Genomic DNA, 15,749 nt, shown 5'->3' with positions numbered 1-15,749 from the left:
AGCGGACAGACCAAGGAGACAAGGAAATAAAACTCGAGATTCAGCCACAAGAAGGTAACGGTGCAGTGAGCTTGCTCTCCAAAACCCGGCCCACTGGAACTGGGCTGGGGCCCCAGGAACTTGTATGTTTGAACAAGAAATGTTTAGTTCCGATTGACAGCTGTATACCTTTAGTGGCAAGCCCGAAACTGTTACCTGAACTTCTAGTTTTTTTTTTTTTTTTTTTTTTTTTAAGAAAAAGACGATTTTTAGTAAATCAAAGGATGATGGAATGTCAGCATTTAGCTCCTTCAGTGCCCGGGAGGTGCAAAGCTCACAGCCACTGCCCCCAGGATTCCATTCTGGCCAAGCAGAGCTAGGATTCCAACTGCAGCTCACTGGAAGGGGTCTCAAGAAAACCGAGGCCTGGCTGGAAATGGCAGTGGTCTTTGCCCTGTCCCTAAGGCTGAGAGCGCTGGTGGCCCGCAACATGTGCCGGTGCGGCAGTCAGACCCGGATGGGGGGCAGCAGATCTCTAGCCTCAGCTTGGACACCCGGGTAGATGCGGCTGCTGGCTGGGCTCTGGGTGCAAGGAAGGGGAGAGCCAGGGGCATGATTTAAGCAGAGGGGTGTGTGTGTGTGTGTAAGGGGTGTGTTTGGCAAACTCAAATGTCTCCAGGCAATGGGGGAGGGGCGTATACCCCCTACCTAAGATGATCCGCTTAACCCATGCCCTGCGGCTACTGACCCCTAAGTGGTGATATCCTCACATAGATTCCAGAGGAGGAACTACGGCCCAGAGAGACTCCATGATTTCTCTTAGGCTCTGAATCCTTTCCCAGGCCACCAAGTGGTCCCTAGCCAAGACGGTGGTGGAGGGAGCCTACGCCTTGCAGGACAGGAAGGGGGCGGGGGCCCGAGGTTGCTTTAAAGCGCCCCAGCCGTGGCGGCGCGGGGCGGCGCAGCTCCGGGAGCTGCGGGGCGCAGGGCGCAGCGGCCGGAGCGGGGGCCCCGCAATCGCTAGCGGGGCCCCGCGGCTGGGACGCCTCCACCTACGGGGGGCCGTGCGCGTCTTCTCTCGGCGCTGCCGGAGAGCGAGCGACTGCTGAACCCCGCCCAGCCGATGCACGGGAGCAGGAGGGAGTGCGGAAGGGTCCCGCGCCCCGAGGGTTCCAGCCCGGAGCCCTGCGTCCCCAGGAGAAGATGGAGCGGCCAGAGCAGGAGCTGATCCGGCAGAGCTGGCGGGCGGTGAGCCGCAGCCCGCTGGAGCACGGCACCGTCCTGTTCGCCAGGTGAGGGTGTCCGGGCGCCCCGGGGTGCATGGGGAATGGGGTGGAGGCGGACAGCGGGCGCCGCAAGAGGGAAAACTGGCCGGGGGCGCGGAGGCAGGCGCTGGGGCACCTGCCTGATGTGCGCCAGAGCAGCGGGAAGCGCGCGGCGACAGGTGGCGCAGCCCCTGCTCTCCTCGCTGGGCCGTGGGCGCGCCTTGCGAGCCCGCGCTGCCTACGCTGCTCCCCACGGGGTTCCCTGGGGGCGAGCGAGGGCGGCTGGACACCCGTTCTCGCACGGTGCCCCGGCCCCGGCCCTGGTCCTGCGCGTCCCGAGTGGTCCTGGGCGGGTAGCTGCAGGGATGCCCACCGCTGCCCATCCGGGTAGGTCCGAGAAGTGTGCGTGAGACACCTGCGGAGCCTGGGCCCTGGGAGGGTGCACTCCCAGCGCCCTGCTTCGGAGGAAAAGACCAGGTTAGGGCCAGGGATCTCACCCGTCTCCGGGCACGCCAGACAGCCAAATCTTACCCCCAGAGAAGCTTCATTAAAGAGGACGCGCGGACCCGCGGGGAACCCGGGACGGATTTCGTCCTCACCCTGGAGCGTCCCGAAAACCCCCGGCGGCCACCAGTGGGGGGCAGCGCTCCCTTAGTCATGGCGTTTAGGAGCCTTGGGCTCCCTCAGCCAGCGCCGAACTTCTGGCAAGGCTTCTGAACCCCGCGCTTCCCCAAAAGGTGACACAAAACCCCAGTGAGCCCCGATATGTGCCTTGGCTGACAGTGTCCTGCCACTGGCTCCGGGCTTTCTCCCAAATTCATCTTTTTCATTTAGGTGCCCAGCGTGGCTTTGCTACTTCCAAGCTGTGTGACCTAAGACAGGCTGCTTAACCATTGTACCTACAGCTTAGAGTTGCAAGGGATACACAATTGCAAGTTAACCACTTGCCAAGTACTCAGAGCCTGTAGGAGTTTGTTCATGGTACTAGGATTCTGTTCCGAGTCAGCCATTCAGATGTGATGAGGCTGCGAGTTCCTACCGGGGAAAGGGCTGGGGGGTGAGGCCAGGGAGGGAGGGAGAGAGGGAGGGAGGGAGAGAGGCTGGCCGCCTTTCCTTTTCTCACTATGGGACTCCAGGTTTCCTGGTGGAGGACCCCTTCCTGTCCCCAGCCACACCCCCAACCTGTAAGTAGATGTGGCCCTGCAGCAGGTGCTGGAGGAGGCAGGGACACAGCGCCCTCTGCAGGCTGCCCGCAGCACGGCCCCCCACTGCCGGCCAGCCCTGGGTTCCCTGGGGTTTGCCCTAGCACCTGCTCCAAGACTGGCACACCTCCCTTTCACAGGCTGTTTGACCTGGAGCCCGACCTGCTGCCCCTCTTCCAGTACAACTGCCGCCAGTTCTCCAGCCCTGAGGACTGCCTCTCCTCCCCCGAGTTCCTGGACCACATCAGGAAGGTGAGTGGGCCTGGCATTCTGGGAGAGATGGAGGGATTTGGGATAGGGGAAAGTTCTTCCGCTTTCTGTCGGGGCGGGGGATGGGGGAAGATCTCACTCTCCTTCCCTCCTCTCCCTCTGGGCTGGGCCAGGCCCCGTTTGGGACACCAGAGCACCCGGACCCCCATGTGCTCAGCCTGCTGCTTCCAGCCGTTGTGGTCGCTCTTGGCCTTGACCTCTGGCTCCCATAGGCTGCATCAACCCTGGCCTTGGCCAGTGGTGGCCGCCTGCCAATGAAAACCGGGCCAGGGCTTTCTTAGAGGCTTGGGGGGGCCTCAGTTTCCCCCTCAATCCAGTGGACAGTACTGCCCAGCAGGTGCAATTAGGGCTTCTGGCCACTCAGAGGAGAGGAGCTTCCTTCATGGGTGCGGCACTAGTGGTTTGGCCACATGTTGGTGCCCTGTGGATGTGCCTTTCACACATCAGCCAGGAAAACAGGATCCTGCACTGGCCCCTGGCCGAGGCCCTCCGGGTCCAGGCTGTGGGGGTCAGTGTGGTGGGCGGTTGCTCCCCCGGTCTCACTGCTGCCTTGGCCTTGGCAGGTGATGCTGGTGATTGACGCTGCAGTCACCAATGTGGAGGACCTGTCCTCCCTGGAGGAGTACCTTGCGGGCTTGGGCAGGAAGCACCGGGCAGTGGGTGTGAAGTTCAGCTCCTTCTCGGTGGGTAAAGAGTTCTGCCTCTTTCCTGACCTGGGGTCACCACCTTCTCCCAGCCCTCCCCTCGCCACCTGCTCCCTCCCCTCCCCTGCAGCTGTAGATGCCCTGGGCTGGAGGCCTGCATCTGTTACTTGGTGCGTGACCCTGGCTCCGAGCCTCCCAGGGAAGGTCCAACATGTCCCACCATGAAGATCTGCCTTGACAAGAGGGCCAGTGTGCATGAGAAGCTGGGCCCGGCAGGACGAGGGGCAGCCTTGGCTGTGTGCATTCCCTTGGGGCTGTGCTGGCCCTTCATCGAGAGAGCTGCCTGACGTGGCTGGGTACAGAGGCTCCAGCACGTGGGCCATCCTCCACTGCTTTCCCAGGCCATTAACAGGGAGTCGGACCGGAGGTGGAACAGCTGGGACTCGAACCAGCACCCATACAGGATCCTGGTGCCCCAGGCGGAGGCTTAGCCCACCATGCCACAGCACCAGGCTGATTCTAGTCTTCTTACCATCACTCTTATCTAGTGCCCACATTGGTGGCTGAGTCTCAAGGCAGAGTTCCAAGCCTCTGCGTGTGTCCCTCTTGCTAATGTCCCCTTGGCCAAAGTCACAGGCCTGCGCCCAGGGTCAGCGTGGGATCTTTCCATGGATTTTCCCACTGAATCATCCCAAGAAGCCCACGGGCTGTTTTCTGCTTCTGTGAAAGCAGCTGAGGCTCAGAGAGGTCTTGCACCTCGTTCAAGGTTGTCAGTGCCTAAACGGTGGGGTCAGGATCTGCGCTCAGCTCCTGGCTCCGCAGCCCAGGCTCCCCGAGTGCCACCTTACAGAGGACTGTAAGACTGACGCCCCGGGGCCATGACTGGTTTTGGTTGGAGCTCCAGGCGCCACCCAGGCCCCACTCCCGGGAGGTTGCAAGGGCTGGGGTGGGGTGCGATGCTTTGTTCGCTGTACAGCCTCACATTGAGGGGGAAAGGTGGGCACAGGGATCGGGGCAGGGTCCTGTACAGGAGGGAAGACCGGCACCCTAGCAGCCCCAGGCCTCGGTTTTGTCCCCTGTGGAATGGAACGACGCCTTCCTGCCTTTGGGAGTGACAGGCTTCTCCCTCCCTCTGCAGACGGTGGGCGAGTCCCTGCTCTACATGCTGGAGAAGTGTCTGGGCCCCGCCTTCACACCGGCCACGCGGGCCGCCTGGAGCCAGCTCTACGGGGCCGTGGTGCAGGCCATGAGCCGAGGCTGGGACGGCGAGTAAGAGGCGGCGCCACCAGCCTGGGTCTGACCCTTGGTCCGTGTCTGTTGTAACCCCAGTCCCCTGGCCTCCCTGTGTCTTGTTCCCTGTCCCTTGGCCACACGGGAGGGGTGATGGAGCGGCCCAGCCTCCTCCCAACTCCAGGAGTGGCTCCTCCTTCCTGTCCTGCTTCCCCGCAGCCAATCCCCTGGCTCCTTTTATCTCTCTCAGACACCCCCTCTTGTCCCCGGAGCAGAGCGCTGGTGGCAGAGGTGGCCCTGGGGCCCGGAAGGCAGGACGCTATGGGGATGGGGATGGGGCTGTTCCGTCTATGCCGCCTTCCTAGGCGAGCCCAGGCCAAGCGAGGGCTCGGGTGCCTGGGCTGCAGGCATTTCCCCGTCTTGCCTGCTCAGGCCTTGGCTGCTGCCCTGCAGAGACAGCAGCCCTGGCCTTGCAGTGGAAGCGTGGGCTTGGGAGCAGGAGATGGGGGCTGCTGGGGGCCTCGGGACTGCTCTCGCGCCACGTGGCAGGGCAGTTTTCCCAGGGCGAAACGTCCCTTCCCCTCGCGCGGCACCTCCGCCGGGAGCTCCTGGCAACTTGCTCTGGAAGAACCCAGCCTGGGGTGGGGGTCGGCCAGGAAGGAGGGTGCCTGCCTTGGGAGACCCGGTGGCTCTTTCTCACCGCGGCACCTGGCCGGGCTGAGGCTGTCCCCTGTCCCGTGACCCTCCTCTCTGTGGGTGCACAGCCCCCTTCATCTACCAGCGCTGCGTGCTTGCGCTCTCCCCGACAGCTGCAAGAGGAGGCAGCAGCAGAGGCTCACGGGCCCTGTGCTTGTCTGCTCCGTGCCGTGGTTCTAGAACCCTGTGAGGAATAAACCTGTGCCGTGCGCCTCTCTGACCCTCAGACCTGCTCTCTTCCTGGTCCGGGTGAAAATGCAGGCAGTGGATCTCAGGGCTGGGTCAGCAGTGGATGGCGAAAGAGCCAGAGGCCCGGCTGCAGATGGAGCCGTGAATCTGTGGCCCAGACTGGCTGGCAGCGCACCGAACCCAGTTCCTCTTCCTCCTGGGGGCACACCTGGACTGCCCTGCCCAGCCTTAGGAGAGATGCGCGACCGAGTTCTGATCCGTGGGCCGCGCGGGGTGGGACCACTTCCCCCGGAACTTACACATCTTCCTCCGTGCTCTGTCATCCTCAGGCCAGCTTGGTGCCGAGTCATCGCGTGAAGGAGGTGCCCGATTACCCGCTGTGACCGTTAGCTGAGCGAGGCGCCACCTGCTCTGTGTTGAGGCCAGGAACATGCAGGGGTTGGCTGGGGCGACACACAGCCACAGTCGTCCGTAGCCTGAGGAAGTTCGTTGGTGGGGTGCGGAGGCTTGAGAGACAGCACAGGGGAGGCAGCATCGCAAGCAGGCCTCATGTGCTCAGGCACGGTGTCAGCCCACCGCCCACCGTCAGCCTCCAGGGCTGGGGCCGGGCTGGACGTGGCCGGATGCGTGGCACCTGGTACCTGGGCCAGCAGCCCTCACCCTGGGCTTCTGTGTCTCAGCCCAGACAGGATGTCGCTGGGCCTTGTTAAAGCTCGGGAGGCTGGGCCTGTAGGGCTGGGTGAGTGTGGGAGGACAGCCCTCCCCCTGGGGCCTCCGCCCGAGCCCCACTGGCCCACTGAGCCAGGGCCTCGTCCACACCACCACCTAATCGTGGCTCCCTCTCAGGGGGGCCAGGGAGGCCTGGCTTTGGGAAGGTCAAAGACACTCCGCTGACCATGTCCTGAGCCGCTTGTAGCATGGGGACTTTCTCCTCTCTTGAAGGTCATCCTTCCACTTGCACGTGTGTGAGCACATGCATGTGCACACGTGTGCATGTGTGTGTGCCCGTGTACACACGTGTGTAACTGCTTCCCTCCTCTAACCCCGCCCCCACACACCCCTCCGCCTGTGCCCGCAGCTGGTCCCTCCCACTCCCGTCGCCCCGCCTCTCTTGCTTTGCTTCCTGCAGGAGTAGTCTTCCCCCACTCTCAACTCTCCTCCACATGAGAGCCTGTTTCCCCCAAGTGTGTCCCCCCTCCTAATCCACGAGGCCAACGGCACCAGCCAGCGACTTCCTCTTGCCAGGTTCAGTGCTCGCCTTGCAATGCCACGAAGTCTTAAGCACGCCTTGATTTCTAACCATTTTATTACAGGAATAGGTTAACACAAACTGAAGCCAAGAGACCGTGAATCTCCAGGTACCACCCTACCGGTTTCAACCTTCCCACCCACTGCCTCTCTCTCCCCACTGCAGTTGTTTTTTAATTTAAAGAATTATTTAAGGATTTGTTTGAAAGAGAGAGAGGGAGGGAGAAAGAGGGAGGTCTTCCATCTGCTGGTTTACTCCCCAGATGGCTGCAACGGCTGGAGCTGAGCCAGGCAGAAGCCAGGAGCTTCCTGCGGGTCTCCCATGCGGGTGCAGGGGCCCAAGCACTCGGGCCATTCCCAACTGCATTTTCAGGTGCATTAGTAGGGAGCTGGATTAGAAGTGGAGCAGCTGGGACAGGAACCGGAGCCCATATGGGATGCCGGCATCTCAGGCAGCGGTTTTACCCGCTATGTCACAACACTGGCCTCTAATTTTTTTTTTTTTATTTGACAAGCAGAGTGGACAGTGAGAGAGAGAGAGAGAGAGAGAGAGAGAGAGAAAGGTCTTCCTTTACCGTTGGTTCACCCCTCAATGGCCACTGCAGCCGGTGCACCGCGTTGATCCGATGGCAGGAGCCAGGTGCTTCTCCTGGTCTCCCATGGGGTGCAGGGCCCAAGCACTTGGGCCATCCTCCACTGCACTCCCGGGCCACAGCAGAGAGCTGGCCTGGAAGAGGGGCAACCGGGACAGAATCCGGCGCCCCAACCGGGACTAGAACCCAGTGTGCCGGCGCCGCAGGCAGAGGATTAGCCTATTGAGCCGCGGCGCCAGCCTGGCCTCTAATTTATAAAATGTTGGTTTATTTGAGAAGCAGAGAGAGAGCGGGAGGGATCATCAGCTGGTTCTCTTCCCAAACGCCCTGGCTGGGAACTCGATCCGGGTCTCCCATGAGGGACCCAATCCCCTGAACCTTCACCTCCGCCCCGTCGGGCACACACCAGCAGGGAGCTGGCACCAGGAAGGCAGTTGGGAGGCAAGCAGGGTGTTCCAGGCAGCCAAACGCCTGCCCCCGTGGGAGAGTTTTAAAGCAAACTCGAGGCTTCGAGTCCTTTCACCTTTGAGTTCTCCACTGTGCGTTTCTAGTGGGTGCTTGTCGCGCTAGCCCAGGCTGCCAGCACCCGACATAAGCGGTAGCGCCTCACCATCTCCCGCGCCCAGCCCAGGCCACCCTTGTCCATTTGTGCCAGAGATGCCTTCGAGCAGCCGGCCCGCACTGTGCCTCTGCTTGTGTCTCTTCTGTGTTCGCCCTGTCCCGGCCCCGCAGCCCAGCACGCCCCACGTGGCTGGTGCTGCCTTGTGGGTCTTTGCACTTTTCTGCCCTGTGTTCACTGTCAAGTGTGGGGAGAACTGGGGCTCCCCCATTCCCTCTGGAGCCCCTCGTTTTCCTGCTTCTTTGCTGCTGTGCCGTCTCAGACTCACGTGTGGATTCTCCTTGCTGTTTTCTTTTTTTTATATATTTTTAAATTTTATTTTCATTTTGTTTGAGAGAGAGCATGTGCTCCCATCCGCTGGTTCACTCTCCAAATGCCCACAGCATCCAGGGCCAGGCCAGGCCCACTCCAGGAGCCAGGAATTCTGTCCAGGTCTCCCACGCGGGTGGCAGGGACTCAAGTATCTAAGCCACCACCTGCCGCCTCCCAGGGCTTGTGTCAGCCGGAAGCTGCATCAGAAGCTGAGCCAGACTTGAATCAGGAACTCTGACATGGGAGGAGGGCATCACGGTGGGGTCTTAACCAGTGTTCTAAATGCCCGTGGTCCTCTGTGTCTCTGCTCAGCCCTCGGCCCTCCTGCTCACCTGGGCTTCCTGCCTTCAAGGCAGCCCCGTGCTGTAAACAGTCCAGATGCTGAAGCTGACGGCTGCAGCCACTTCCTCCCCGTCCCCAGTGGCATCTCCACCTTGCCAGGAATGGCCCTCTTGGCATCTGCCCCCGGCTGGCTCGTCCTGCTGCGGCCCTCTCTACCCTACGGGCCACTGTGCGCTCGGTGGTCCAGGCTGAAGAACCGGGACTCAGACTTCCTCCCCTCCCTTCTCTCTCTCTCTCTCTTTTTTATTTTTTTGAAAGGCAGAGTGGACAGTGAGAGAGAGAGACAGAGAGAAAGGTCTTCCTTTGCCGTTGGTTCACCCTCCAATGGCTGCCGCGGCCGGCACACTGTGACCGGCGCACCGCACTGATCCGAAGCCAGGAGCCAGGTGCTTCTCCTGGTCTCCCATGTGGGTGCAGGGCCCAAGCACTTGGGCCATCCTCCACTGCACTCCCTGGCCACAGCAGAGAGCTGGCCTGGAAGGGGGGCAACCGGGACAGAATCCGGGGCCCCGACCGGGACTAGAACCCGGAGTGCCGGCGCCGCAAGGCGGAGGATTAGCCTAGTGAGCCGCGGCGCCGGCAACTGCACCCCACTTCTAACCCCTTTGGGAGTCTTTGTCCTGATTCCAGGCTCAGTGGCCTTTCTCATTCTTTGCCCCATCCTTGTCCAGGCCATGTGGTCTCTCTTCCACGCGCCTCCAACAGCGTCTCACCAGGGCTTGCTACTCCCACCTGCCCTGACCCTTGCTACAGGGATTGCCCCAGTACACACAGGGATGGGGCCCCCAGAGGCAGCTGGGGAGGGGCAAGCGGAGTCCTCGATTCCTGGCTAGGGAGCCTCAGCCTTAAAGAGTTATGGAGCTGGCTGCCCATTACCAATGTGCTTAATACCACTTAAAAATGGGGACCCTGCCAAATTTTATGTCTATTTTACCACAATAAACAACACTGAAGAAAACCACTGGGAGCTCAGTCACCTGCCAGAACCCTCCGATGGCTCCCCTGTGACTAGAGTAGAACCCGGAGCCGAAGTGCGGCCCCCTCAGAACCCACCTCCCCCTGCCCACACACACACAGGCTCTCTCCCCAACTCTGCCCTGTGAATGCAGTCACCCTGGATGGAGTTCTGGGCTCCCGGCTTCAGCCTGGCCCAGCCCTGGCTGTTGTGGGCATTCGGGGAATGAACTAGCAGAAGGATGTTTGACCTCTCTCTCTCTCTGCCTCGAAAATTAAAAAACAAGCAAACAAAAATCAGCCGGCGCCGTGGCTCAATTGGCTAATCCTCCGCCTGTGGCGCTGGCACTCTGGATTCTAGTCCCGGTTGCCCCTCTTCCAGTCCAGCTCTCTGCTGTGGCCCAGGAAGGCAGTGGAGGATGGCCCAAGTGCTTGGGCCCTGCACCCACATGGGAGACTAGGAGGAAGCACCTGGCTTCTGGCTTGGGATCAGCATAGCAGCCATTTTGGGGGTGAACCAATGGAAAAAGGAAGACCTCTCTCTCTCTCTCTCTTGCTGTCTAACTCTGCCTGTCAAAAACAAACAAACAAACAAAACCAAAAACTCATTTATTGTGCTTGGAATCTTGTACCCAAGCGGGTAGGTGGTGGTGAAAAGCGCTCTGGGCTGTGTGTCTGGAGGAAAGAGGAGACTGCTCACTTTTGTTGACAGTGGCTAAGAGGCCAGAAGTGGCCCCAGAGGCCTAGCAGGTGGCTCTCTGGCCCACACAGCACTCCTGCCTGCAGAGCAAGGTCATGCAGCCAGCTGGTGCCCGAGCCAGGTGTTTGTCACTGAGAGGCCTGAGCCAGTGACCTGCTGAGGGCTCCAGCTGTGTTCTGCCTGGGGCTAGGGTGGCTTTCCTGGCCCACCACAGTCACCTAACCCTGGCTCGCCCCTCAGGGCCCTGTGCGCCCCAGGGCAGGGGCTGTCTTCTCCTCCTGCCCCAGGCACGGCAGCCTTCGCTGAAGTTGTTTCTCACTGCGCCAAGGCCCAGCCTGGCTGCCAGGGCGCCTCCCTGATGCCCAGCCTCTCGCCCACCTCCCCCAGCGTCGTCAGGCACGGACCGCAGCCGGCCCAGGCTGCCGCTCCTTTTGGAGGCTTCTACCTGCCATTGGAGTCTTCTTAGGTCCAGCCCCTGGTCTAGGGCCATCACCTGCTCACTTGGGCTTCTACTGCCCAGGGAAGGCTGTCTCGGCGATGGCTCCCTGGGAAGCTTCCAGAACATTCTCACCTACTGCACAGCAGAGGCACCATCCCTCCCTGCCCCTCCAGCACCCCCGCCGCCCCTGCAGGCCTTCCCACCATGGGGTCAAGGGGCCAGGGAAGGCCTCGCAGCTGGGGTTCCCACGGGGGCAGCAGCGTGCCGTGAAGTGCTCCAGCCTGCTGGCTTCAGGAGCGCTTCTCTCAGGAGCGCTCACTCCTCCCAGGTAGGGCAGGGCGGGGCTGGGCTGGTCCAGAGGCAGAGGCACAGGCAGCAGAGGCTGGGAGGACTTGTTTATTCAAGGCACGGTCATAGCATTAGTAACAGGAAGGTTCGGCATTCTGGCACATTCCTTTAGTGGTGGTGGTCCAGGTCAGTCCACCCCCGCCAGGGCCCCCCAGGGACGCAATGCTGCTGATAGGCACTTTGCTTCCAGAGAGCAGCTGGGGGACTGGCAGGCAGGCACGGGGCTGCTCGAGGCCCAGGGGGGCCCCTCTCAGAGGCGCTAGGCCATGCCTGGTCCCCCCGGAGGCAGCTCCCTCCAGGAAGGATTAAGTGGATGGGTCGAAGGTGGGTGTGACAGGTGTGTGCTGAGAGCCGGCGGAGGGGGTGGCCAGGGACAGCCGGGTGTGAGGTTGCCCCTGGCCCCTGCCCTGGGTCTCCAGGAAGGGGACAGAAGCAAGGGAGTCTGGCACTTTCCCTACACTCACACCACCGCCTCTCAGAACCACACTGCACTTGACCCAAATGCAGAGGGGAAGCCCCCAGCCCTCCTGCCACGTGGTCTGTGGGCCCCTTCCTCTGTGCAGCTTCCTAGGCTACCGGGGTGGGAGGGGCGATGGCTGAGCCAGTGGTTACAGACCAGCAGGTCAGCAGGGGCGTGGTGCTGGCAGGGCCCCCACATCCCGCACTCACACCCTGCAGGGGCGGAGCAGCTCCTGGAGCTGGCGGCCACCACGGCCTGCCAGGCCTTGCCACACAGCCGTCAAAGGAGCCTCTTCCCATGGTTGGTTGGTGAAATTCCTGGGGGAGGAGGCCCCCTTATTCCAAACTGGACAAGGAATGGGAAAGACAGCTTCCCCAGCCCAAGCTCTCCGGAACAAGCCCCGTGCCCCGGGGTGGGTGGGGGGAGACGGTGACAAGATCTGCCCCTTGAGCACTGGTCCTCATCTGCGCTGGGGCTTGGAGCTGCTGGGCCTGGGCTGTAGCAAAGGCAGAGCAAGGATGAGGCCAGGGAGACCAGAGCTCAGGGAAGCCGCATGCCCGGCACCTGGTGGAGAAGCTCAGGGGGGCGTGAGCCAGCCCCGCCGGCTGCAGGGGGACAGCAGGGCCTCAGGCCTTAGGAAGGTGAGCTCGAGAGGGCTCTGAGCAGCAGAGCCACTGGGCCGGGCTCGCTGTAGCTCCCTGCTGGGCCGTGTGGTGGTCTCTATGGGAACTTGCTGGCGACGCAAAGGGGCTGAGTGTCGCCAGCACTGCTCAGGGTTGGGCTCCTTCCAGCAGCCCCGGGAGGGCAGCCTCGCTCCACCATGAAGGGCTTCTCCGTGGGGACTCGGCTCTCACCCTGCTCCTGGCAGGGCTGGGGTGAGTCGCCGCTGGATGCACCTGCAGCATCGGGAGCAGGGCCACACTGGAGGGCAGCTCCCGAGGCAGCGGAAGGGTCCTAACTGGGGGCTGGCTGATGCCACCGGTTCGAAGCCTGGATTTCTTACCCTTAGCCATTGCCCATCTTGGCCAGCTGGGGCCCAGGCACTTGGATGGGTATGAGGCAGAAGATGCTCTTGGCGGCTGTGTCCTTGGCTTTGGAGGTCTTCTCATCAGGTTCTGGGGCTTGGGGGAGTCTCTCTAGCTTCCCACCACCCAGAGTTTGGGGCCAGAAGACCCCTCCTCCTCTGTGAACTCTGCCTCTGCCCCGTCCGCCTCACATGAATGAGCAAGAACTAGCCGAATGTTCCTTCGTCAGAATGCACACAGGTCTCGTTTAATGGGCCCCGAGCAGCCAGGCTCCAGCTGCCCTCGCAAGAGTGGAACGGAGAAGGGCCCCGCCCCGCAGCTTCTGGGGAATCTTGAGGAGGGGCCGAGGACCAGGAAGGGGCCCAGTGGCCTCTCGTCACGCCTGTGGGCTCAGCTGCCCCTTGCATGGGGAGCAGAGACCGCCTACAGGCTCCCTGCGGGAACGCCTGTGACAAGGAACTCCCATGCCCTTCCTCCTCGGGGCGGCAGTGAGGAACAGCTGGCGCAGGGGTGACCCCAGAGAGCCTTCCCTCGGCTGCCTCCTGTCTTGCTCAGGCCTTCTGCAGCTTGACCCAGCATTTAGTCTCTGTGCCCCGGGCTTCAGCCGCCTCTCTCCATCCCTTCCCGACCCCAGGGCGGGGTGGGCCCTTGGCACCTCTGGTTCAAGTTGCTCAGCAGGTTGTGGCCTCCTGGTGGCCGTGGCTGGGGTGGCAGATGTCTCCATCGGGGGCTTCCCAAAGTCTGCAGGAGCTAGCGGGGAGGTCCGGGCCACCCTCCTTCCTCCCTCGGTCAGGCCGTCCCCTGGTCCCCCAACTGGAGTGGCCAGGTGGAGGCCTCGGGTCCTCATCAGTGGTACTGGCTCTGGCCCTCCAGTTCCAGCCCTTCCTGGAACTGGGCCGAGTCCAACTCCCCCGCAAAGCCCCTCAGCCCACTCTCTTCTTCTTCTTCTGGCTGACTGTTCATGGTACCATAGGTGTGCCGGGCTGGGGAGGAGGCGGGGGTCAAGTTCATTTCCGGCTCTTGCAGCACCGTGGCCACGTACAGCTGCTCGGGATAGAGAGGGGAGACAGGGGCAGGGTCACATCTGGAGCAGAGCCCTGGGCACACCCTCTCCGTTCATACTCACCCGGTCACCTGCCCCCTCCGAGCCACCAGCCCTTCTCCGCCCCCCGCAGCCGGAGTCCTGTCCATCCCGCCCCCCTCGCTGCTCTTGGTCGTTTCACAGCGCTCCTACATCCTAGCACACTGTTCCTCCTTAGTATGTGCCACTCATCCTGGGGTCAGCGTCAGGCTGGACCCCAGGGAGATGGCGGGTGACTCCCCCAAGCTGGGGTCTGGAGAGACCCCCATTCCTGAGACTGCACTTCCTAAGGTGTGCAGGCCCCGCCCTGGGGCGTGTCTCTAGTTGGCCTTCGAATCAGGACTTGACACTGAGACTGTGAGCTGTCAAACTCAGCGCTGGTCCCAGGAATGCAGCTGGCTAGGAACACACAGGGCATGCTAGGGGAGCGGGGAGCGGCTTTTAAACCGGCTCCTTGACTTCGAGACTGGTGTGATTATGGGATGGAATTGAACCTTTCCTATGGAGTTTCAGTGACACCACAGTCTCGGTTGGTGGGGAAGCAATTTCCCTACAAAAGAATCTTGACACCTGCGTGATGCCAAAGCAAGCCCCACAGGTGACTTTTTTGGTCAAAAAAGGGAAAATGGTCACTGAACCCTGGGAACGGTCAGCTGTCTCTGCCCTCCTCGTGGGGGGGGGGCACGGGAGTAAACAGGATGCTACGCATTTCCTGGCGTGAGGCACAGCACCATCTGTAATGTATTCGGGCTCCCACGTTGAACTTGAATCTGTCAAGCCTTCGAATAACTTCTAGTTTTCAGGGAATACAGGTGGCGGTGGAACCTGCTATAGGACATGATGAAGAAACAGCAAGAAGAATCCAGAAGGCGGCACATTCTGCAGGAACACTGGCTGGCTCTCGCCCGCAAGTCACAGCAACGGGACTGTGCTAAAGTTAAAGGGACCTGACCAGACGCACAGGTGCCAGATTGGTCCAGTGTCTGTGCCACACTGCATCTTGTCTTGGACAAGCTCTAACGGATATTTCTGGAATAATCAGGACAGTGGGAATGGGGACTGGGTATTGAAAGCCCCACAAATATATAAACGGGAACATGTAGACTGTTAACTGAAATGCAGGCTGCACAACAGTGTTTCATTTTAGCAAAAATGAAATTATGTGTGTACAACTCTATGTATTCCTAATTGCCTGGAGGAGGTACTTTCATAAACGTGTACCTATGTGTATACAAACACGGAGGTGTGAGGATATGCACTAAGGTATTAGTGGGCCTCTCTGGATGCTGGAATCTGAACTCTGTTTCCTTATCTTTGCTTGCTTTGTCTACAATGTCCATAAGCCAGTGTTACCATAATGATGTTCAAAAATAAACAGAGTTGAGAACCAGATGGACCCGGTACCAGCTTAGTTCTGCTACTCCTTGCTTAGCACCCTGGAGCCTCAATTGATTGACCTTTTGCGGCTCTGGGTAGGGGTGAAAGCCCCTCCTGGGGACGAGACACTCTTGCTAACCATATTCCCAAGGGCTGTCCTGGAAGGGCCCCAGGGAAGACAGACTTTGAGTTCCTGGTCTTCTCCCTGAGCCCTCTCCAAGGCCATCTGTCCCTCTCTGTAGGGTTTTCCCCCCAAGTCATGCAAACCCAGAGTTCTGATTCCTTCTTGCGTCTGCATACCGTGGAGACAGGTGGGCAGGCACGTCCACCCGCTGTCGCTTGTCTATGCTAGTCTGCACTTTTACCTGGGACCCAAGGAAGCCTTGTTCCCCACGGGGCTGACTGTCGTCAGTTCCCCGACGCTCCCCATCCTGCCTTCCAGGCCTTGGTGCAGGCCTTCCTCTTTCGTGAAGGTTCCTCCCCACACCCTGTCTCAACTGCAACCCCTCCTCCCACTCCTAGGGTCGGATTTGACGCTCCCTGCTCTGAGGGGCTCTCCCTGAGTCCCCAGGCTGGCTGGCGCCCTTCCTCAGTACTGCGCCGAGGTGCCCTGGCCTTGGGGCACAGGCCGCCAGGGACCAGCTCGGTGCACGCACAGGTGACTCTGCGTGTGCCCTGGTGGCAGGGATGCGGACAGCGGGCAGCCTGTGGCCCTCCAGGCCAAGCCACGGTGTGGGAGCCCGCGCCCAGCCTGCCGGGCCCCTGCACTGAGTCCG

At 61.1% G+C, this 15,749-nt stretch overlaps 2 protein-coding genes across 11 annotated transcripts in view; one reads left to right on the top strand and one right to left on the bottom strand.

Annotated features, from left to right (window-relative positions):
* The first annotated feature begins 254 nt into the window (after positions 1 to 254).
* NGB (neuroglobin) lies at positions 255 to 14,988 on the top strand. 2 transcript variants are annotated; one of them, NM_001082133.2, is given in 5 exon segments: positions 1,177 to 1,271; positions 2,587 to 2,698; positions 3,280 to 3,399; positions 4,499 to 4,666; positions 14,393 to 14,988. In NM_001082133.2, coding segments are annotated over 4 exon segments (456 nt in total). In that variant the 5' UTR covers positions 1,177 to 1,182; the 3' UTR covers positions 4,634 to 4,666; positions 14,393 to 14,988.
* The window catches only part of TMEM63C (transmembrane protein 63C), a 73,856-nt gene continuing 70,839 nt past the window's right edge, over positions 12,733 to 15,749 (bottom strand). For 8 of the 9 annotated variants that reach the window (XR_001795384.3, XR_007911656.2, XR_011384934.1 and 5 more), the window contains one exon: positions 13,420 to 13,559. Coding sequence is in view for 1 of the 9 variants with exons in the window: in XM_002719631.5 (XP_002719677.2) it covers positions 13,362 to 13,559 (198 nt within the window). In the remaining 8 variants the exon portion in view is untranslated. Of the gene's footprint in view, positions 13,560 to 15,749 lie in introns of all 9 variants that reach the window. The other variant, XM_002719631.5, reaches the window with a different exon arrangement.

Source organism: Oryctolagus cuniculus, chromosome 20 (assembly GCF_964237555.1).
Source record: "Oryctolagus cuniculus chromosome 20, mOryCun1.1, whole genome shotgun sequence".
NCBI classification, from domain to species: Eukaryota; Metazoa; Chordata; class Mammalia; order Lagomorpha; family Leporidae; genus Oryctolagus; species Oryctolagus cuniculus.
This window is presented reverse-complemented; position numbering and strand designations above follow the sequence as displayed.